At 41.5% G+C, this 24,837-nt stretch overlaps 1 protein-coding gene and 1 long non-coding RNA gene across 10 annotated transcripts in view; one reads left to right on the top strand and one right to left on the bottom strand.

Moving 5' to 3' along the window:
- The window catches only part of LOC108710372 (voltage-dependent P/Q-type calcium channel subunit alpha-1A), a 172,918-nt gene that overhangs the window by 60,433 nt on the left and 87,648 nt on the right, over window positions 1-24,837 (top strand). For all 9 annotated transcript variants that reach the window (XM_041587298.1, XM_041587299.1, XM_041587295.1 and 6 more), the window contains exons 16-21: window positions 642-709; window positions 1,033-1,139; window positions 1,775-2,566; window positions 6,836-7,257; window positions 21,225-21,366; window positions 21,520-21,649. In XM_041587298.1, the coding sequence (XP_041443232.1) occupies window positions 642-709; window positions 1,033-1,139; window positions 1,775-2,566; window positions 6,836-7,257; window positions 21,225-21,366; window positions 21,520-21,649 (1,661 nt within the window). The remainder of the gene's footprint in view (window positions 1-641; window positions 710-1,032; window positions 1,140-1,774; window positions 2,567-6,835; window positions 7,258-21,224; window positions 21,367-21,519; window positions 21,650-24,837) is intronic.
- LOC121401644 lies at window positions 18,562-20,016 on the bottom strand. Its single transcript, XR_005966415.1, has 2 exons — window positions 18,973-20,016; window positions 18,562-18,705 (listed from the first exon to the last, which is right to left on the bottom strand). It is a non-coding gene; the product is annotated as an uncharacterized LOC121401644 (long non-coding RNA).

The following is a 24,837-nucleotide window of genomic DNA, read 5'->3' as shown; positions in this document are numbered from 1 at the left end:
AGCTTAGCTTAGCTTCTCAACAGCCAATCAGAGCCCACTGAGCTGCTATTGACAAGCTGAAACTTTAGGCTGGTATGATAAGTGCACTATATAAAATATGCCATTTTTAGCCAAATTAATTTCTAGGGTTTAGTTCTCCTTTAAATATTCATGCAATAATAAACAATAGGTGGAGTTATGGGAGGTCATATGAAGTAATACGGAGAGCTAAAGGAACAGGGGTAAAATGGAACCATAGGATCAATTGTATGTGGTAAAAAAGTAGTTATAGTAATGTGATATTAGCAAGATGCAATATAGATTGTAAAATATATGGGTATTATAAGTCACAGAGGAGTCCCATGAGGCTGAAGGGCAAGTGCTTTTATACTGGTCATGGAACTTCAAGGCGGCATTTAATATTTACAACAAGGGGTACATTATTTATTATTATACAGAGGTTTCACTGATTATAACTGGTGACATCACTAAGCACCATTAATGAATTGCAAGGCTCTAATTTACAGGATATTCATGGCTCTTGTGTATTGTCTATAGATAAGTGGAAGATATTCCTGGTCACTGCATATGGTATGTGTTGTTGAGTTATGTTACCTCCATGGAAATATTCTGGGTTATTCCTCTTTACTAATCTTACTTAGACACTCTGCTCAATGTCTTCTTGGCCATCGCAGTGGACAATCTTGCTAATGCTCAGGAGCTGACAAAGGTAGTTGAGTTATAGAAATAACGGGTCAGAATGGGGTACATGTTTGCTGTAGGGAGGAAGCAGGGCTGGAATTCCAATTAGTACACCCCTATCTGGCTGCGAAGACTGCCTCCCACCACTTGCATTTTAAACCAGCCACGTACCACTTCCACTCCCTTCTCATTTCTTCATACGGACTCACTCCCAATCATACCAAGGCACCCACTATCCCTACTAGCAGCACCCGGGACTGGGCTGGCAGGGTCTTCTCACAAATCCAGGCTTGAGAATAAGGTGATTGAGGCGTAAGTAGTATATGGATTGACTGTTTTCTCTGTCCATAGGATGAACAAGAAGAAGAAGAGGCAGCTAATCAGAAACTGGCTTTGCAAAAAGCAAAAGAAGTAGCAGAGGTCAGCCCCTTGTCTGCCACCAACATGTCCATTGCTGCGTAAGTAATATATCTAATTATTAGACATTCCTTTAAAGAAGAAAGAAAGCTACTGAAGCAGTTATTGCCAATAGATTAGCCACAATAGTGCAAGCTATAAGACTATATTTATTCTGCAGAATGCATTACCATACCTGAGTAAACAGCTCTAGAAGCTCTCTCTGTTTGTTTAGGATAGCAGTTGCCATATTAGCTTGGTGTGACATCACTTCCTCAAGTGCTCAAGCCCTAGCCCTGGAGGTTTAAGCTGAAAACAGGAAGTCTGATACAGAAGCCCATGAGTACACAATAGAAGGAAAGAAATGTGGTGTTTCTTTTGACAGAGGACTCAGAGCAGCATTACTTTGAGGGTTTACTGGTGTATTTATATAGACCTTTCTGATAAAGTTACTTAGTTTTAGTCTTTCCTTCTTTTTTAATACATGTTGTGGAAAACCACAATAACATTTTATTAGCCTCTGTGGCTGCTACCTGGCACTGAGCACTGCAGCCAAGCGTCTTATCATCTATTGCTAAATTCTTCCTATTGCTTATTTCCCTGGTTTAGAAAGATGATAGATGAATTACTTTCATGTTATGGTTTTGTCCTTTGATAAAATTAAAATGAAAATAAAAGCACTATGCTGTCCTTTCAGAAAAGAGCAACAGAAGAACCAAAAGTCTTCGATATCTGTTTGGGAGCAGCGCACAAATGAAATTCGTCGACAAAACTTGATGAATAGCCGAGAGGCTTTATACAGTGAGCTTGATCCAGAGGAGCATTGGAAACTCTCATTCATGAAGCCAGATGTCAAGACACATTTAGATCGGCCGCTGGTCGTTGACCCCCAGGAGAACCGCAACAACAACACCAACAAAACCCGGCCTGGTGAGGGAAGGAACCCCGTGGAACAACGCTTATCTCAACAGCGGGCAGAAGACTATCTAAGAAAACAAGCACGATTTCAGGAGCGTGGTGGAAGGGGTTATGACATGGGGCAAGAACCCGGGCGCCGTACACGGATCAAGGAGCAGGATATAATTCGAGATGGACAGGACATAGGCATGCAAGACAGGACAGGAGAAATGGATGGAGGGGTACGCCCCCCACAGGATCCACACAGGCGACACCGGGTTGGTGGGAGCAAGGAAAGTCGCAGTGGGTCACCAAGGGGAGATGGAGACCACAGAAGGCATAGGCCACATCGCAGAACTGGAGATGACAATGAGGATGTGGGTGGAGGGGGCAGGGGAGGAGGAGGTGGTGGTGGAGAAAGGAGACCACGTCATGGTAGGGATGGAATGAGGGTACGAGAAGGTGGTGGAGGAGGAGGAGAAAGTGAGGGTCCTGAGGGTGAGAGAAGGAGGAGGCATCGCCATGCGGCACAGTCCACTTACGAAAGTGATGCCAAGAGGGATGACAGAGAGAGGAGGCATCGCAGAAAGAAGTAAGTTAAATAAAGCACTGTGTATCTTGACAGCGCTATATAAATAAATGATGATGATGATGATGATAAGTAAAAGTATAGGCGGATAGCTTTTATTCAGCAAGATGCCATATATTTTTGTGTAAAAAACATTGGAGCCATATAAGAATGAATCCAAAGGTACTAATACTGTGTATAGAGGTGTTGAAATAAACAGAGTAGTTGGAGAAGCTATTTTTGTGATTATAGAGGAACGCTACTCTGTGGGATGAAATGTGCTAGAGTATTGTTATTTAGAGTTGATTTCTATCGCTTGCGATTTCACACCAGCGTTTTGTCGCAGGGCGTTGGACCACGAAAAACGTCCGTGTAGTCCTACCCTTAGAGTTTCTTTTAATTCAAATGAACGCGAATGACCTCGAAATTCTAATAATATCTTATTTAAGAAGAAAAATCGAATATCTAAAACTGGAACGAATATTAATGACCCGAAAACTCTCACTGGATTTGAATTGAATTAGACTAAACTAGAATAGAGGTTTTTTTTCTCCGAAAAAAACTTGAATGTCAGGAAGGCTATTAACATCTTAACCGGACCTCTGCCATTAACTTGGTTTTAGTTTAATTGTTTCCAGGGTCCAGGTATGATTAGGGTTGCCACCTTTATTAAAAAAATTTACCGGCCAGTTGGGGGCGGGTACCAAAAGGGGGCGGTCTGTGATGCCAAAAGGGGCGGAGCTACGCGATGTGCCGCAAAAGGGGCGGAGCAACATCGCACAGCGCTTGAAAAAAGGTAAGTTCTTTGCGATCTTTGCGAATTGGGGGCAGGCCAGGGGCTTTTTTGAAAGGGTATTACTAATTACCGGCAATTGCATTGCCGGTAAATTTGTAATAACGGCCCCGGCCTTGGCAGGTGTTTTACCGGCTAGGCCGGTAAAATACTGGCCGGGTGGCAACTCTAGGTATGATAAATCTCGAATTCGAGTTTGGATTATTCCCAACTCGAATTTGTGAGTTTTGATCAATTATCCAACTCGAAAATTCAAATTTGAATTTCCAGTTCGAACCTGTATAAATCCGCCTCTTTATGTTAAAATAATTTTTTAGTAGATAAAGTATGGAGACCCACTTTATGGAAATATCCATTATCTGGAAAGCTCCAGGTCCCAAGCATTCTGGATAGCAGATCCCATACCTGTACAAGCTTTATATTACCGTAGATAAATCCATAGGACATTTTCAAAATGTAGGTACAGTGGCCCTTTTAATATGAAACATTTTCTTCCCCCTTTACCAATATCTAAATGATGGAACGTGTCAGTTTTAATGTAACTATGTCATTACAAGATGCAGTCTTGCGGGACTCTGTTTAGCTGATCTATACAACTTTCATTTGCTTTTATGTTAATTTTGGACACTGTGGTCTCCTGTTCCTTCCTCGCTGAAGCTGATGTTCTGTGATGATGGAACAGAACAAGAGGTGGAATGCCAAGTTGGAAGATTCATGTAGTAAAAAGAAGAATTATTTGGAGGAATTTTGCCTTCATGGTGCTTTTGTGATGGAGTAAGGCTGTAGTTTACAGATTAAAGGCAAACTCTTGCAAAAATCGAATTTTTATATAAGCTTCATCATACTGAAATAAGAAGTTTTCTTAATATAATCAATTAAATATTCTGAACCATTTCACTATGCCCTTCTCAGCATCTGCCTCTCTTCATTCTCTCTTCATGCAGGAGTTGGGTGTCAGATGTTCATTAAAAGTAAAGGTGGCCATAGACATAGAGAACCGCTCGTTTGGCGATCTCTCCCCAATATGCCCGCATTAAAGTGGGCGACAACGGGCTGATCCAATCGCGGGCCCTAGGGCCCAACGATCGGATCATAATGCATCCGATACGGGCGGTTGGATCGCAGGACCGAATAAACGCACCGATGCGGCCGAGATCCGATGGAACTTTTAACCTGCCCAATCGAGATGATATCGATCTGGGAAGCCCGTTGGATGGCCCACACACGGGCCAATAAGATGCCGACTCGATCTGTCAGCAGCTTTTATCAGCCACTGTATAGGGGCCTTTAGATCCAATATATCTTATATGCCTAGAAGATGTATTAGGAGAAGATTGAACAGCACCACCAACTCTTCAAGTAGTTAAAAAGCCTTTATTTGTGCTTTTGTGGGCATCACTGTAACGTTTCAGGCCATGCTGCCCAAGGCCCAAGAACACTGAGAATTGATGTGCTGACTACTCTTTTCCTATAGAAGATGTATTAGAGCTCACTCTATTAAAATCACCAGACATCATGTCTCTCTATATGCAGAATTTGTGCAAAAGGCAGTTTTTTGTAAGATTTTTTTTGTACTGGAATCAGTTATTTGTGTGAGCTCTAATACATCTGCTAGGAAAGGAGCCCCCCTATAAGATATATTGGATCTAACTGTCAATGAATATCTGACACCCAACTGCTGCATGAAAAGAGAATGAAGAGAAACAGATGCTGAGAGAGGAATATGCAAAGTGAAGCCTTCTGAAATCAGAAGATATTTACTTGTCTCATGCCATACAAATAGCACTCCCTAAATACCAAAAATGGGAATTTTTTAATCCCATAAGGCATCATGGGCAAGATATGCAAATGGACAGACAGAGGGATAGTGAACATAAACTTAATTATTTCAGAAACGGTACAACATTTTTAATTCATTGTATTTAGAAAGTTTCTTATTTCAGTATGAAGGTTATATTCAATTTTCATTTTTGCGATAGTTCCCCTATAATATGGCAACAGAAAGACTAAAAAGAAAGACAGGAGGTAAATTAGTTGTAGAAGAAGGGCTACAGGAATGTCCCCTTTTAGCTGGGCGATTGTGCATGGGGCAATGCACCTGCAGAAGATGGTATGTTGGAATGAAGTGCCATTATGTTCTATTCTGTAGCATTTCCAAAGATGGAGCAGTATGGGGAGTTTGTCTTTGCTCTGCAGACTGCCTGGAGTTGATTAATTGGGCCTCAGTTAAGCCTCAACTAGTGATGGGCGAATTTGCGCGAAACGGCGCCAGCGTCTAGCTTTTGACGGCGGTGCCCGTTTTTGGCAGCGGCGCAGTTTTTGACACCGGCGCCCGTTTTTGACTTTTTGCCGCTAATTTTCGCAGGTGTTTCGCGAATTTATTCGCTGGCAGCGAATCGCGCAAATTCGGTGCGAATTCACGCCTGGCGAATAAATTCGCCCATCACTAGCCTCAACCCTAATTAAATGTTAGTCCATGGATAATTACTTCATTAACTAATTGTTGGAAGAGGGATTTCATAGAGATATTATTTTCTATGAAAAGAATGATAGACATAGGGGCAGATTTACTAAAGGCGAAGTGACCGTCGCTAGCGACAATTCGCCAGAAATCACATCCGCAGGGACATCAGCAATTTACTAACAGGCCTAGAGGACAAATCGCTAGCGAAAGACACCGTCGCTCGCACAGTTTCGCTTCCTATTGGCAGGGAATTTTCGCTAAGGCGAACAATTGTTACTCCGCAAATTCACTTAAGTGCAAATTTTACAGAACGTTACCTCTTTCCCCAGAGTTTCCTTCGCCCCCTTAGACCTGGCGCATTGATAAGATGAAGCAACATCCTCCTCAGTCTTATGTCAGTGACATCATATCCTGTATGCCGGAAAGTCATAAAAGTTCTTAACAAACGCTGTCGTTTGTCCTAACTATTAAAGATTTTTGTGTTAACATTTTTTCCAACCATTTGAGGGACATGCCACATTAGTTTTAGGGTGGGCTCATGACTAAGGCATAAGAGGATCTCTTTTGTCTTTATTTTGCTTCCTTGGACATTTCTAATAATAAGTGGCCACTTCAAGCATTTGCACCAACATCTCTAATAAAGACGTATATATGACCTGTATGTACCCGCCCTATTCAAATTGACCTAACCGTAATAGTACTAAAGAAGTTTCACTAGGCAGAATTTAACGCTAGCGAAAGAAGTGCTCGCGTTTAAGAATTAACGCTAGTGAAACCTCGCAAGTGTTGGGCTGCTGAGACGCAACTTTGCATTTCAGTGAATTAGCGTAGTGGTTACAAATATACGTCTGGCGAAGTGTGGCAGAGCGTTCGCTGGAGAAAATTCGCCCTTTAGTGAATTTGCCCCATAGTGTTTTGTGGGTGAGGAGAATGCGTCTTTTATTCACTGAAATGAAAGTCACTCTGAAACATCAGTTAGTTATCATTTGGGTATTAATGCCTCATTTTCCTCTTACCCCCTCTATTGCTACTACAGGGAAACTACAGCCCCAACCCCAGGCTCTGGGGGCCCAAATCTTTCCACGACGAGACCTATTCAAGACCGTTCCCGGCAGGAGAACCAGAACCAGCAGCCCGAGAACATGGATAACATTCGTAACACCAAACTTGTGACCAGTGAACCCCCCGCAGGTGGTGGTGTGGGTGGTCTAAATCACAGCCCAGCCAAAATTGGTAACCACACCAACTGTGCCAACAACAACAGTGTGCCCACTGGAAATGCCACACCCAGACGGATGCCTCACCCAACCAATTCAGGGCCTCCTCCTTCTGCTCCTGACCCCAGCCACACCGTTAGCAACCCCACAGAGACTGCCAAAGGGACGAAAACCACAGAACACACAACTGTCGACATCCCACCCCCGTTTTCCCCACCCGTGGAGAACGCTGTTGGGCAAGGTAATGTTTTTGACTGTATAGAGTTTGTTTATTTATTGTCGACTACTGGAAGCTCTTAAAGGAACAGTAACACCACTTTGTTTGTTTCAGAAACTCTACTATAGTTTATACAAATAAGCTGTTGTGTAGCCATGGGGGCAGCCATTCAAGCACAGGATACACAGTAGATAACAGATAAGTACTACTATAGTTTATATAAACAAGCTGCTGTGTAGCCATGGGGGCAGCCATTCAAGCACAGGATACCCAGTAGATAACAGATAAGTACTACTATAGTTTATATAAATAAGCTGTTGTGTAGCCATGGGGGCAGCCATTCAAGCACAGGATACACAGTAGATAACAGATAAGTACTACTATAGTTTATATAAACAAGCTGCTGTGTAGCCATGGGGGCAGCCATTCAAGCACAGGATACACAGTAGATAACAGATAAGCACTACTATAGTTTATATAAACAAGCTGCTGTGTAGCCGTGGGGGAAACCATTCAAGCACAGGAGACAGAGTAGATAACAGATGAGTACTACTATAGTTTATATAAACAAGCTGCTGTGTAGCCATGGGGGCAGCCATTCAAGCACATGATATACAGTAGATAACAGATAAGTACTACTATAGTTTATATAAACAAGCTGCTGTGTAGCCATGGGGGCAGCCATTCAAGCACAGGAGACACAGAAGATAACAGATAAGTACTACTATGGTTACACAGCAGCTTGTTTATATAAACTATAGTAGTACTTATCTGTTATCTACTGTGTATCCTGTGCTTGAATGGCTGCCCCCATGGCTACACAGCAGCTTGTTTATATAAACTATAGTAGTACTTATCTGTTATCTACTGTGTATCCTGTGCTTGAATGGCTGCCCCATGACTACGTATCCTCTGTATACTTAAGTTCCATACAAGATTGGACACCAATGCCCTGTCTAGCATGGGCCATGGGCAAATGAGAAAGTTAGAGGTATTGGAGCTCACATTGTCTAAATTTTACTCCTAATTTATCCAGCCCCAGCAACCATGCTAGTTGGCACCATGTGGATGACCAAATCACACAGTATCTGACCCATGACCTGTTGATTTCAGTAACTTCTAGGTCCGTCAGTGTTTGTTCATCTTTAATCTCTTTACTCACTACATGCATATGCCTACACTTTCAAATAGGAACACACTAATGCCCCTAGTGGTTAAAGGTGCAGGTTGTGCTCTACACTTTATGACAGATTAAAAATCTGGTGAATTAGGATTTAAAATAATTTGGTTACCCACCAAGCTCTGATTCTGTCAAAGCAATGACAGCCTCCCATATTAAAAGTCATAATATTCACAATATTTCTCTAGCATATACCCCCCCAGCTCTATATTTTTATACCTTGTGTCTAATTTATCCTCATTCCTATAGATTGAGGAGACGTCATTACCTAATGTTTTCGTTTTTTTGACCATTTAACTTCTTTTTTGGTTTTACAAATATAGTATCTTCTCCTCTCTATTTCTGTACTCTATTTGCCCCCACTCCAGCCTTTTCTTTAGGGTGTTTCTTACTTAATCAAAGATGGTAGCTGCATGTTGGGCAGAGGGTCCCCTTGGGCCAAATGGATTCCATTGGTCATAAAATATCACAACAGCAGTAGCTGAATGTTGGCTAATTCTTGGCCATCTTGATATACAGTTGTAGTTGGATGTTGGCTGGATGGCCACAGTTTGTGTTTGCCGGGTATAGTGTTGCAGTCTTTGTTGCAAGTGTCCCATTGCACTGAGCTACATTAATTCTGCTGTCCAATAATCACTAGTGCAGGCGAGTGGAGAGAGTCGCTCCCGGCAGAGTTGCACATCTCTTGGGAAGGTAGAACTTGCTCTACGTTCCATAACCAGGCAGCTGACTGGGGGAAGGTAAGGAACCGCAGTGCAACCAGAAATACTGCAGGTTTTCATTAATCTCATTCCAGAAGAGCAATGGTCAAATGGCAGCCCCCCTAGAGCTTGGTGAAGTGCAACTCCCAAAATCAACATATATATATATATATATATATATATATATGCCATCTATTTGCCTATACCTGCTGTGGACCATAATCAATGGGGAAACCTTCAATAATATTAATGGCACAGAATTAGCAGCTTGGATGGCACCATTATACAGTATATGAACCATAATTAGCCCCAACCACAAAGCCAAGGAATATATAGTCCTCCTACCATCCTGTAGGGGTCCTACAAGAAGACACTTCTCACATTTATATCTGATACACCTATCCCAGAGCCTGGCATAGTTACAGAATGTTCCGTTTCTCTTGATTTTGTACCCAAATTTTTTGTTACACTTCTAATGTCATCTACCACTCTCTTACCTATAATGGCCAATGTGCTGGGAATGATAAGGGATACTATGGTCATGTGAGGGAAGAAAAGAACCCAAATGTTCTTTATTCTAAACCCCCCATTATGTCATAATAAGATTATAGAAATGGACTCCGCTCAAACGTTATGTCATAATAAGGTTATAGAAATAGACTCCCCTCAAAGTTTGGACAGCAGCACATACGTCAAGTGAAGTAAAATAAAATGCCGTATATACTCAAGTATAAGCCGAGTTTTTCAGCCCCCAAAATATGCTGAAAAACTCTAACTTGGCTTATACTCGGGTCAAGCGCAAAAACGGTCGCCGGGGTCTAAGAATAGTCGCCGGTGCCTAAGAATAGTCGCTGGCATCCAAGAATAGTCGCCGGCGTCCAAGAAAAGTCTCCAAGAATATTCGCCGGCGTCCAAGAATGGTCGCCCGCATCCAAAAATGAGAAGCCGACACCTCCAATGGGAGCAGAAACCCTCAATTTTTTGATTGAAACTTACCAGAAGCTGCTGCATTTCTCACCCTAGGCTTATACTCGAGTCAATAAGCTTTCCCAGTTTTTGGAGGTAAAATTAGGTACCTCGGCTTATACTCGGGACGGCTTATACTCGAGTATATACGGTAATAGTCTTTATTGGTTCCGCTTTAAAAAAACAGGCAAAACTATCAAAATGTAATGTAATTTTGAAAAAAACAATCAAAATGTAATGTAATGAAAATGAATTCTTTCATCACTTATATATAATTCTTAAATCTGGCCATACCTGACTTTCAATCTTACCTTTAGATTCTAGCTGGTGGGGAGGCAGTTCGGGGAGATTAGTCGCCCGAAGAAGAAGCGATTTGTCGCTGGGCAAATAATCTCCCCCAGTAGCTTTGTGTGCCCCTGCCCTTAAGGAGAGAGTAAAACGGAATTGCTTTGTGTTCATCTATCAGCTTGTCTCAACCAGACACACTGTCAGAGCAAATCAGAGTTATACAAAGTCTCAAACAAAAGAGAAAGGGACATAAACCCCAGTATGATACAGAAAGACACAAATGTAAACAGCAGAGAGACAGTTCAATCCTCCAGACACCCTAACTATTTAATAGTAATCAGAGTGATATACAACAATACATTGCTGTCTGACTTGACCCCTATGTCTTCTAGAAGATTTTCAATCTAATGGTCATAGACGCACAGATAATATTGTACAAACCGGGCCGACCAATATCGGCAGAAGACTTGTATATCGGTTGGCTTGCCGATCGAGCTGGCCTTTGAAGGCACCCAAACATCGGCCATTGTAAAGGTGGCCATAAACGCACTGATAAAATCATATGAAACTATTTTCCGTTCGATATTTGGCATGTGTATGGTGGGAGACGGGCTGACCGATATCGGCAGAAGACTTGGATATTGTTCGGCTTTGTGGCGAGGCCACATAGGCCCGGGCCTAGGGCGGCACATTTTTGCTCCCCAGTGCACCGGCGCTCGCACGCTGGCGCTTTTGCGGGTGGTAGTGTGGGTGGGCACTAGGACCGCGCGGAGCACACGGCCTAGGGGCGCCCGCCCAGCGAATCCGGCACTACTAGTGTGAGTCATTAGTCCTGGGTTTTTAAACCAAAGATCCTGGAAATATTTAGATAAGAAGATGACTTGTAGCAGCACCATCAAGAGAGTCAACATGGAAATAAAATATTGTATTTTACATGAATCCAGGTCCTGGAGTATTAAAATATTCTGGAATTCAAAAAAACTCAACCCTATGTTTATAAACCCCAAGGATAAGCGTAGAGAGACCACCCCAAAAAAAGGTTGTTGTGAATGAAGTTGCCACAATGTGACCAGCAACAAATGCAAAAGAAATATATTGGTGACAGGGACTGATGATATCCCATTAATCACTGTTATTTAACAAAATTATAATATCCAGCCATTGATCATCAGTGTCTTATAAATTCAGACATTATTCCCTCTCTCACTGTACAGGACAGTTGTTCACTAGAAGATAGGGGGCTATGCACTGTTGACTTGGAAATCTACTACCTCTGACGGCCATCTTAGGTGTGGAAAGTATGGAGGCAGTTTTGTAAGCAAGTGATACAGGTGAATGTTCTTTAAAGGACATGTAAAGTCAAAAAAATAAAATCCCATTTTTACTTTCATTAATGAAAAAGAAACCTATCTCCAAAATACTTTAATTAAAAAATGTGTAGTGTTTTTATAAGAAATCTGACTGTATTCAGTAAAATTCTCCCTTCCTTTACTGCTGTGGATAGGAATTGTCAGACGGCCCCTAACTGCTCTGCAGGGAAACAATCATACTTATGAACAGCAGGGGGAGCCCCCACCTTACTTCTCAGCCATGCAGAACTCAAGCAGCTTTGTTTGTTTTTCTGTAGAGCAGTCGGCGACTGTGTAGAGATTTGTATTGGATTTTATTTTTGCCTTTACATCCCCTTTACTGTTTCCAACTCCAGCTGCAGGTTCAAAGACCATGGCGCCAAATTTAAACAGATAAACTGGGATTCTATTTGGAGGATTATTTTACTACAGCCACTGGTTCTGCAGAGTTGGAGAAAGTTTGTATTAAACAATACAAAAACTATAAAATCCACATTAGATTACATGACAACACAGGAGCCAGTGCAGTCTGTATATTCTGATTATTAATCAGTCTTGTTGTTTCGGCTTCTGGCAGATATTATTTGACTTGTGCTGTTTTGATAATTGATGATGATCCCTAAGCAGCCCAGACCACACTCCTATTCTATTCTATTTTAGACTTTACTTCTCCTTTAACTCCCAAAGGTTTTAGGAACCAAAACAAAGATAGTTTCACATGTGAATTGCAATCAACAGTTCCTTCTTCCAATTCACTTGACCCACCAAATGGTCCAGGTCATTGGTCTTTTTCCATCCACTGGCCATATTGTCCTGATTGAGAAACACAAGCAGCCTCAGTATTGACCTGTGTCAAAGCCTCAATCACTGCTCCACTTAATCCTTTTTGGCCCTCATCACAAGCTGTTATGATTTCTGCATCTTAACCTGTCTACATATGGACCTGCAGTTCTGCCTATGACCTTCTTCCCTGTGTGGAGCCTACCAATTACAGTTGATGACTCCCCTCCATGCTCTTCTTCCACTTGTCTGTCTAATTTAACTGTCTGGATTCCATGACCCAGGTCTTGTAGTCAAGAGTTTGCCTAAAACACAGTTATTGTTCAACCAATGGATTACTTTAGTCTAGGTCAGTGTTTCCAAAACTGTAGGGCTGGGCACATTTTTGCAACAGAAGGGGCCTAAGCATGAAGGATAATTAGGGTTCAATTTCGTCAGATTGTCTGTTTGCTTTCCTACCTGCCCTGTCATGGTAAGATTTGGTTTGCAATGGCTGATACATCTCCATTTCGTATATCTGTAACCTTGGTAAGAGCAAATCCGGACCCTGACCAAAGTTTGGAACTGCAGAGATGGCTTGAACTGGTTAGTCCAATAATCACTGGTTTATATTGAAAAGTGTGATGGAATCTATCAGCTGTTTCCTCTGCTTCCCAACGGTTATTTACTAAAATCTAAATGTATCTCATATTTTATTAAAAAAACAACCACGACCAAACTGCAATGCTCAATTTGACATTGTTCAGTAATAAAGTAATCAGATTGCGGAAAAACTCAGTACAATCGAACGGAAACCCAAATATCTCTAATTCTTCGGGTTTCTATCCTGAATCTCTCTATTTTTTTCGAGTTTTTGGCCAATAAAAAATTTGTATTTTCAGTCGAAACCCACCGAAGGCCCCGATAACTTCAATTTGGAATAGGTGTCTCTCCAGTATGGATTCACCGAATCTAGGATTTGGTTCGGGATTCGGCCAGGATTCTGCCTTTTTCAGCAGGATTCGGATTTGGCTGAATCCTTGTGCCTGACCAAACCAAATCCGTATCCTAATTTGCATATGTAAATTCGGGACGAGTAGGGAAATCGCGTGACTTCTTTTCAGAAAAGAAGAATTTTTTCCACTTTTTCCTTTCCTGCCCCTAATTTGCATATGCAAATTCGGATTCGGTTCGGTATTCGGCCTAATCCCAAATAGTGGATTTGGTGAATCCCTACTCTCCAGGCACCTCAACAGGTGTGAGATGGCAGATTTTCGGATTCAGGCTTTTTGCAGCATTGGGGTATAATAAATCTCGAAAAATCTTGCATTCAGTAGCAAGTACATGTACAAATGGCTTGCAAATCACTGACAATTTGGAATGAATGTACACTGGCAAGTTGTTTACCGTTACTTTGGCTTTTATTAGGCACAATGTATATTTTGGGTGAAATTCCCCTTGAAGTGCCTGGTTAGTCAATGTCAGAGCAATATTGTTGTACGATTGTTGCAATTCCCCATGTTCTCCTCTCAGCCAGACTGATTTAAATGTATAGGGCCTTATTAATAAGTTCTCCATTAGCAGCGTGATTATATCGGAGGACTGACGGGAGCAGGAGTCAGTCACTGGAACACAAGTTAATTAGTTCAGTCCTTGTGAGTAGGAGCTAATGTATTTGCAAAAATTAACCATGTATGAAGAACTTAACCCCTGGGATCTGCTTCCAGCAGGGTGAAAGCACATTAAAACACACGTCAATAATAAAGTGTGTGAATTGCTCTGTGTGACATTACTCACCCTCTTTAAGGGCAGAGACACACGGTCAGATTCAGGGAGATTAGTCGCCCAGCCTTCCCCTGCCTTCCCACCGGCTAGCACTTCGTTTTCCGAAGTCGCGGCGACTTCGGATAACGAATCGATCCGAGTTCCATCCCTCCAGCAGTTCGGAGAGATTAGTTGCCCCTGTCTAATTCTAATTATCAATGAATTTAGATTCATTATGCAGGTCTACATAGACACTAGCACAGTCTGCAGCATGTATCCAGGTTATAGACTAGTTGGATGTGCAGAAGTAAGTTTATTACCTACCTCCCTAGTTCTACATTAAAGGATAAGTAAACCTTAACAATAAGTGAATGTAAAATTGATGAGGGCACTATTCTAAGAACTTTTGCAATGTACGTTCATTATTTATTTCTTTTTAATTAAGATATTAAGGGATAAATGAACTGTTAATATAAATTAATTTTGTTACAACAGCGCCACCTGCTGGTCATTTTCCCACCAGTCTGACCACCAAGTAGTCAAGGAAGTTGTCAGGAGAAAGAAAGAGGCTGCTCTGATGTTCTTCTGCTTAGGAAAGATTTCAGAAATGTTTCTTATTTTTTCTTAAGCAGAAGAACATCAGAGCAGCCTCTTTCTTTCTCCTGACAACTTCCTTGACTACTTGGTGGTCAGACTGGTGGGAAAATGACCAGCAGGTGGCGCTGTTGTAACAAAATTCATTGATGTTAAAGGGGAACTCTGCAAAATTGAAAAGTAAACACAATTTCAAGCAACTTTGCAATATACATCAATTGAAAAATATGCAGACTTTTCATGATTTTTAATGGTTTGGAACAGTTCCCTAAGCCTAGCCCCCTGCTCATCTGTCTGACTACTTTGCTGAGCTGTCTGACTACTGTTACTATGTATCAACAGCCATCTGTCCTCAGCCTGCATCCTCCAAACCCCACAATTCCCTGCACATGTGATTTCAATAAGGAAAGAAACATGACAGTGCAATGCATTGTGGGTTATGTAGTTCCTGCATGCTGTCTGTAAGCTGTGGAGAAGTTGTTACAATTTGTAACATCAGTGTTTAGTCCCTCCTTCCCTGCCAAGATTTCAAATGATGCAGAAAGAGAAGAACTGTTAAACAGCTGGATTTCAGTATAGAAAATGGCATTTAATCATACTTTTTGAAGAAACCGATAACGATGATGGGTTTATTAGGGGTTTCTATGTTATCTTTATCAAATTTTGGTTTGGAAGCCGGAGTTCCCCTTTAACAGTAATATCCTTTAATTAAAAATTAATAAAGAATAAATGTACATTGCAAAAATTAGGGATGCATCGAATCCACTATTTGGGATTCGGCTGAATCCCCGAATCCTTGGTGAAAGATTCGGCCGAATACTGAACCAAATCCGAATCCTAATTTTCATATGCAAATTAGTGTCAGGAAAGGAAAAAGTGGAAAAAATTCTTCTTTTGTGACGAAACGTCATGTGATTTCCCTAACCGCCCCTAATTTACATATGCAAATTAGGATTCGGATTCGGTTCGGCCAGGCACAAGGATTCGGCCAAATCCGAATCCTGCTCAAAAAGGCCGAATCCTGAACCGAATCCTGGATTCGGTGCATCCCTAGCTAAAATGCTTACAATAGCTCCCTCATCAATTTAATATTCACTTATTTTTAAGGTTTACTTATCCTATAAGGCTAAAGCCTTGGCCTGCAGATAAACCAGGCGGAGATTCAGTCCCTACACTTGGATCAGTCTACCCCCTGCACCTGCAACCAGAGCCCCTGCGTCGGCACACACACAGCTTAATTTTACGCCAAAATGCATACGCACAGATTTTAGCGCTGAAATCCACTCCGTGTGCCTGTACAGCGGCTCTGGTTGCAGGCACAGGGCATATTGGAGCATAGGGGCTGAATCATGGCCTGTGTTTATCTGCCGTCCGACATTTAGACTGGTATGACCGTAGCCTCAGACTACTGCCAGTTGTGACTTTTTCCTGCATTTATATGGGCATTAGCCTTAGGATGGGCAGTACCAATACTTTGACCCAAAAACAGATGGATGTGTTAAAAGGAACAATCTTGCTACTTCCAGATGTTAGTCAGGGCCGGATTTACATAGCGGACGCCCCTAGGCCCACTGCAATTTGTCGCCCCTGTCCCCTCCCCTTTATTCGTGCAAATTTTCATGGAGATTGTATCTCCAGCGCATCTCCAGTGTTTTTGAACCAATGTGGGTGTAGTTGGGCAGCATGCCGCCCCCCTAAAATCCTGCCACCCTAGGCCCGGGCCTAGGTGGCCTTCCCACAAATCCGGGCCTGGTTAGGCTACAATCCCCGCAAAGTTATCTAGTTTCTTCACCATCATTTTGTATCCTCTTCCTAACTGTATTTATCCTGCCATGTGTTCTTGGGTTTTATACATGGAATTGCACTGTATATATCCTGCCGTATTCTTGGAGTATTATACATAGAACTAGCACTGTATTTATCCTGCCATGTGTTCTGGAATATTATACATAGAACTGGCACTGTATTTATCCTGCCATGTGTTCTGGAATATTATACATAGGACTAGCAGTGTATTTATCCTGCCATGTGTTCTGGGGTATTATACATGGAATTAGTTCTGTATTTGTCCTGTTATGTGTTCTGGGGTATTATACATAGAACTAGCACTGTATTTATCCTGCCATGTGTTCTGGAATATTATACATAGGACTAGCAGTGTATTTATCCTGCCATGTGTTCTGGAATATTATACATAGGACTAGCAGTGTATTTATCCTGCCATGTGTTCTGGGGTATTATACATGGAATTAGTTCTGTATTTATCCTGCTGTGTGTTCTGGGGTATTATACATGGAATTGGCACTGTATTTGTCCTGTTATGTGTTCTGGGGTATTATCCATGGAATTGGTACTGTATATATCCTGCCGTATTCTTGGAGTATTATACATAGAACTAGCAGTGTTCTTGGGTTTTATACATGGGATTGGCACTGTATTTGTCCTGCTATGTGTTCTGGTGTATCATACATAGAACTAGTACTGTATTTATCCTACCATATGTTCTTGGGGTTTATACATGGAATTGGCACTGCAATTGTCCTGCCAAGTCTTCTAGGGGTATATGTGTTCTAGGAGTATTATACTGATATATTTATCCTTCTATGTGTTTTGGAGTAATTGGAGCTGTGTGTATCCTGCCCATAGGCAGGCTAGGAACTGTTTATATCCTGTATATATGTCCATATTATTTATACTGTTATGTGCTATGCATGTATTATACATGGAACTGGCACTGCATTTATATTGTTGTGTTTTGAAGTACAGGTATGGGACCTGTTATCCAGAATGCTTGGAACCTGGAGTTTGTCTAGATAAGGGATCATTCCGTAATTTGAATCTTAAATCTACTAGAAAGTCATGTAAACATTAAATGATGGCTGGTTCTAATTCCAATAAGGATTCATTCTATGTTAGATGGGATCAAGTACAAGCTACTGTTTTATTACTACAGAGAAAAAGGGAATCATTTTTAAAAATTTTAATTATTTGGATAAAATTGAGTCTATGGGAGACGGCCAACTTTCTGGACAACGGGTTTGCGGATTACCGATCCCATACCTGTATTATAAATCAATTTGCAAATATAGTATTCAGAGCAAGCTCACCGAATTTCTTTGTTGGCTTCTTCCACAGGTATTCTGTGTGTAATACCCAATAGTTCAATGCATTCAGTAGTTGTGGAACAAATCCAGGGCAGCAACTTGTCTGCAAAGTTCTTTATTGGGATAATGAGTTACACAACATGTTTCGGGCCCACGCCCTTTATCAAGTGTAAAAAGGAACAACCAAAAACAATCATTTATAATCTCATGTGACTACCAGCAGTGCAGTATGGGTAAAAGTTTTCCATTAACTTTTTAGTGTTATACATCTTAAAGTGCATTGTGCAACTATAACTCCCATATGGCTGCACACAGTTCATCATGGATAAAACTTTTTCATTAACTATTTAGTGATATACATCTTAAAGTGCATTGTGCAACTATAACTCCCATATGGCTGCACACAGTTCATCATAGATAAAACTTTTTCATTAACTATTTAGTGATATACATCTTAAAATGCATTGTGCAATTATAACTCCCATATGGCTACACACAGTTCATCATAGATAAAACTTTTTTCATTAACTATCAGTGATATACATCTTAAAGTGCATAATAGAGATTTTACAAATTTATAAAAGCCTCTCACAAAGTGTAAAATTACAAAATATGATCTCTAATAAATATTGTAAAAACTTATTGTGACCCAATTCATCTAGCTATTAAAAGTGACACACATTATTTCATATAATACATGTTGAAATCCCACTGAAACATAATGTTAAAACCAGGTTACTGCTCAATCCGCCTAACCTGTAAAAGACCTGTAAAAACAAGGAAATTGCCATTAGCCTATCCAATTCACTTGAAATCTTTATGTTGTATCAATTTAGCACTTCTATTATATCAATTTAACAGTACCTTCTAATCTCGCAACGTATGTTGCTATTCTAAGACATTCTGTAATTATTTCCTATCACTGGCTTCTATGTATATATTATCTTTCTTAGCAACAAGGTTGCAATATTATAGTTACCAATTCAAAAATAAACGATATATATATATATATAAAGACTCCTGATTGAATGGACCCATATGTAAATGCAGCAGGAGTTCCATGTCATTACAACTTGGAATCTAGTTATAATTCCTGGGAACAAAGGACGACAAGCCATTACTATTAAAGAAAACATGATAAATTGCACTGCTCATTTAACCCTTTCGGATAAGCACTATCCAAGCGCTTTATCCATCTGGCCTCCCTCTGCAATAGTATCAAGTTATGATCACCTCCTCTACTGGGTTTTGCTACTGTCTCTAACACTATCCACTTTAGCTGACATACATTATGTTTTACAGTATCAAAATGTCTGGCTACAGGAGTGTCAGTATAGGTATCATTTTTAAAATTGCGTATATTGCCTTTATGCTCTTTTATCCTAGTACTGACAGACCTTATTGTCTTCCCTACGTACATTTTCCCGCAGGGACATTTCAGAGCATAAATTACGTGGCTGGTTTTACATGTGGCGTATGACTTTAGTTTGATTACCTCACCTGTAATGGGATGATTTATACAAGGTCCTTTTATAATGGAATTGCAACAGTTGCAATTCATGCACGGGTATGTGCCCACTTTTGGTGTACCTTTAAACACAGTATTGCTATTATCCACTCTTGAAATGGCACATAATGTGTCTCTTATTGACTTACCCTTTTTATACGAGAACCGCGGGGATTCGAAAAAACTTTTCCGAAGATAGCATCAGTTTGCAGAAGTGGCCAATATTGTTTCACTATCTTTTCTACCTTCTTACTCCTTTTGTCGTATGTACTTACGAAGGTTAATCTATCCGTCTCACCCTGCTTTTGTTTGGGCTGTAATAAAGCAGCACGGTCCATCCCTTTCACCTCTTCTACCACTGCTTTAAGTTTACCTTTGGGGTATCCCCTTTGCAGAAACCTTTCTGTCAGATCGCTACTTGCATGTTTATAACCCACTTCACTGGATGCTATCTTCTTGGCTCTCATAAATTGTCCCTTAGGGATCGCATCCAGTGTTCGTGGGTTATGGAAACTCTTACTGTGGAGGAGATTATTTCGGTCCATTGGTTTCCGATACAAATCTGTACATAGGCCCCATTTTCTATTTTAATTTGTACATCCAAAAAACTAATAGTTTGGTTGGATGACTCACTGGTAAATTTGACTGTATTGTGGGCCTCATTTGCAGTATCCACCATATTATTAAATGCCTCTAACGGTCCATCCCAAAGGATCAGTATGTCATCCACATACCTATAGTAGCATCTAATATACTGCAAATATGGCTCTCTCAGAAATAATTTATTCTCCAAATCATATACAAATAAATTTGCAAGGGATGGGGCGACCGCTGAACCCATCGACGTCCCTTGTTTCTGCCAATAGAAAAGATCGTCAAATTTGAAATAATTCTTTTTTAATACAATTTCAAGGCAGTCAATTAAGAAATAAACATATGAGTTAGACAAATTAGTTTCCAAGAGAGCATCCTCCACACATTTAATCCCCTCATCTTGGGGTATTGAAGTAAAAAGGCTCTGTATGTCGATACTACAGAGCCAAATACCTGGGGATATATTATGAACCTTATCCAATTTTAACAATAACTCATTCGTATCTTTAAGGCATGTAGGCAAATTACAAACTAAATCAATTTGGTACTTCTTCACTGGCTTCCCTAAACACAAATATTAACTTTTGCCTTTGGCTATTACATTTATAAACAACTAATCACTAATAACTAATCAGTGCAAATCTTTAAGTGAAGGTACAGTATATACAGTATGTATATTATTTGGGTGGAGTACTGCTTTAAGCCATGATATTTTGTCTATAACATTGGATTGTATTCCTGTTATTATACTGATATTTCTATATAAAGTTGATGCAGTAGCCTTTGGGATGTGCCCCATATATGTGCAGCTAGATTAATAATACCTGCAGAAGCAACAATGCAGCATATTCTCTGATATATGACATTTTATTTGATTGGTCTGGTTTCTTACAAGGATTTTAATCTATAGGTGCCATCTCATCCCTTTAAAAATAGGCACCGGGGTTAATAAGCAATTAATTTAGATTCTTGCTGCAGACTGCATAGTTTATGTACAGCCATGTTTATCTAAATAAACTTCTAAGTAGCCATTCTGCATGGAATATATCTATGTGGTTGTTAACAGTCATCATCATCATTTGTTTGCCGCATTTTTGGCAAATGAGACCTGATATCTGTCATTATCGCTGTTGCCTGACTGTCTAACTCACTTTGCTGAAAGTTCATCTCGTTCTCTCATCACAGCCAATAAGATTGTTGCAGTCTCACCGCTGCCTAAAAAAGACGATGAGAAAAAAGAAGAAGAGGAAGATGATGACGATGGAGAAAAGAGCCCTAAGCCGATGCCCCCCTACAGCTCCATGTTTATTTTGTCGACTACTAACCCGTGAGTGATCATATTCCCTATAACCACTGCAGGGCCCCTTGGCCAGAAAAAATTAAATTCAAAGTGTACTAGTGTTCTGTATTATGGGGCCCCCTACTTATCCGTTGCAGTCATTTTAATTCTTCAACTTCTTATTATTCTCTTCCTCTGCAGTTTCCGGCGTCTGTGCCATTATATAGTCACCTTGCGATACTTTGAAATGTGCATCTTGATGGTGATCGCAATGAGCAGTATAGCCCTTGCCGCTGAAGACCCAGTGCAGCCAGATGCCCCCAGGAATAACGTGAGTTCCTACATCCACTTCAATGTGCCCTAATTCACATGGAGCCCACACTGTGTATCACACTGCTAGTATCATCCTGCCACGAATACTGTCTGTTCTGGCAACCACACCATTTGCTTGTCATAAATCCTGTAGTTTGTATTGTAATTTGTGGTGGCTAATAAATAAACACTCACCCATTGATAAATACAATTCTGCGTGATTGCAGTTACAGTAGCAAGACATGGTACCTATAGTAACAGTGGATAATAGTCTCTGGGAAGGGAGTGTGACTGTGGGATAGCAGGTATAGTAGGGAGAGATGGGGCCTATAGTAACAGTGGATAATAGTCTCTGGGAAGGGAGTGTGACTGTGGGATAGCAGGTATAGTAGGGAGAGATGGTGTCTATAGTAACAGTGGATAATAGTCTCTGGGAAGGGAGTGTGACTGTGGGATAGCAGGTATAGTAGGGAGAGATGGTGTCTATAGTAACAGTGGATAATAGTCTCTGGGAAGGGAGTGTGACTGTGGGATAGCAGGTATAGTAGGGAGATATGGTGTCTATAGTAACAGTGGGATAATAGTCTCTGGGAAGGGAGTGTGACTGTGGGATAGCAGGTATAGTAGGGAGATATGGTGCCTATAGTAACAGTGGATAATAGTCTCTGGGAAGGGAGTGTGACTGTGGGATAGCAGGTATAGTAGGGAGAGATGGGGCCTATAGTAACAGTGGGTAATAGTCTCTGGGAAGGGAGTGTGACTGTGGGATAGCAGGTATAGTAGGGCGAGATGGTGTCTATAGTAACAGTGGATAATAGTCTCTGGGAAGGGAGTGTGACTGTGGGATAGCAGGTATAGTAGGGAGAGATGGGGCCTATAGTAACAGTGGATAATAGTCTCTGGGAAGGGAGTGTGACTGTGGGATAGCAGGTATAGTAGGGAGAGATGGTGTCTATAGTAACAGTGGGTAATAGTCTCTGGGAAGGGAGTGTGACTGTGGGATAGCAGGTATAGTAGGGAGAGATGGTACCTATAGTAACAGTGGATAATAGTCTCTGGTAAGGGAGTGTGACTGTGGGATAGCAGGTATAGTAGGGAGAGATGGTGTCTATAGTAACAGTGGGTAATAGTCTTTGGGAAGGGAGTGTGACTGTGGGATAGCAGTTATAATAGGGAGAGATGGTACCTATAGTAACAGTGGATAATAGTCTCTGGGAAGGGAGTGTGACTGTGGGATAGGGCGAGATGGTGTCTATAGTAACAGTGGATAATAGTCTCTGGGAAGGGAGTGTGACTGTGGGATAGCAGGTATAGTAGGGTGAGATGGTGTCTATAGTAACAGTGGATAATAGTCTCTGGGAAGGGAGTGTGACTGTGGGATAGCAGGTATAGTAGGGAGAGATGGGCCTATAGTAACAGTGGATAATAGTCTCTGGGAAGGGAGTGTGACTGTGGGATAGCAGGTATAGTAGGGAGAGATGGTGTCTATAGTAACAGTGGGTAATAGTCTCTGGGAAGGGAGTGTGACTGTGGGATAGCAGGTATAGTAGGGAGAGATGGTACCTATAGTAACAGTGGATAATAGTCTCTGGGAAGGGAGTGTGACTGTGGATAGCAGGTATAGTAGGGAGAGATGGTGTCTATAGTAACAGTGGGTAATAGTCTCTGGGAAGGGAGTGTGACTGTGGGATAGCAGTTATAGTAGGGAGAGATGGTACCTATAGTAACAGTGGATAATAGTCTCTGGGAAGGGAGTGTGACTGTGGGATAGGGCGAGATGGTGTCTATAGTAACAGTGGATAATAGTCTCTGGGAAGGGAGTGTGACTGTGGGATAGCAGGTATAGTAGGGAGAGATGGTGCCTATAGTAACAGTGGATAATAGTCTCTGGGAAGGGAGTGTGACTGTGGGATAGCAGGTATAGTAGGGAGAGATGGTGCCTATAGTAACAGTGGATAATAGTCTCTGGGAAGGGAGTGTGACTGTGGATAGCAGGTATAGTAGGGAGAGATGGGGCCTATAGTAACAGTGGATAATAGTCTCTGGGAAGGGAGTGTGACTGTGGGATAGCAGGTATAGTAGGGAGAGATGGTGTCTATAGTAACAGTGGATAATAGTCTCTGGGAAGGGAGTGTGACTGTGGGATAGCAGGTATAGTAGGGAGAGATGGTGCCTATAGTAACAGTGGATAATAGTCTCTGGGAAGGGATGTGACTGTGGGATAGCAGGTATAGTAGGGAGAGATGGTGTCTATAGTAACAGTGGGTAATAGTCTCTGGGAAGGGAGTGTGACTGTGGGATAGCAGGTATAGTAGGGAGAGATGGTACCTATAGTAACAGTGGATAATAGTCTCTGGGAAGGGAGTGTGACTGTGGGATAGCAGGTATAGTAGGGCGAGATGGTGTCTATAGTAACAGTGGATAATAGTCTCTGGGAAGGGAGTGTGACTGTGGGATAGCAGGTATAGTAGGGAGAGATGGTGTCTATAGTAACAGTGGGTAATAGTCTCTGGGAAGGGAGTGTGACTGTGGGATAGCAGTTATAGTAGGGAGAGATGGTACCTATAGTAACAGTGGATAATAGTCTCTGGGAAGGGAGTGTGACTGTGGGATAGCAGGTATAGTAGGGCGAGATGGTGTCTATAGTAACAGTGGATAATAGTCTCTGGGAAGGGAGTGTGACTGTGGGATAGCAGGTATAGTAGGGAGAGATGGGGCCTATAGTAACAGTGGATAATAGTCTCTGGGAAGGGAGTGTGACTGTGGGATAGCAGGTATAGTAGGGAGAGATGGTGCCTATAGTAACAGTGGATAATAGTCTCTGGGAAGGGAGTGTGAGTGTGGGATAGCAGGTATAGTAGGGAGAGATGGTGTCTATAGTAACAGTGGGTAATAGTCTCTGGGAAGGGAGTGTGACTGTGGGATAGCAAGTATAGTAGGGAGAGATGGTGCCTATAGTAACAGTGGGATAATAGTCTCTGGGAAGGGAGTGTGACTGTGGGATAGCAGGTATAGTAGGGAGAGATGGTGTCTATAGTAACAGTGGATAATAGTCTCTGGGAAGGGAGTGTGACTGTGGGATAGCAGGTATAGTAGGGAGAAATGGTGCCTATAGTAACAGTGGATACTAGTCTCTGGGAAGGGAGTGTGACTGTGGGATAGCAGGTATAGTAGGGAGAGATGGTGCCTATAGTAACAGTGGGATAA

Source organism: Xenopus laevis, chromosome 3L (genome assembly GCF_017654675.1).
Source record: "Xenopus laevis strain J_2021 chromosome 3L, Xenopus_laevis_v10.1, whole genome shotgun sequence".
NCBI classification, from domain to species: Eukaryota; Metazoa; Chordata; class Amphibia; order Anura; family Pipidae; genus Xenopus; species Xenopus laevis.
Note: the sequence above shows the minus strand (reverse complement) of the source record. Positions and strands in the feature narration are given on the sequence as shown.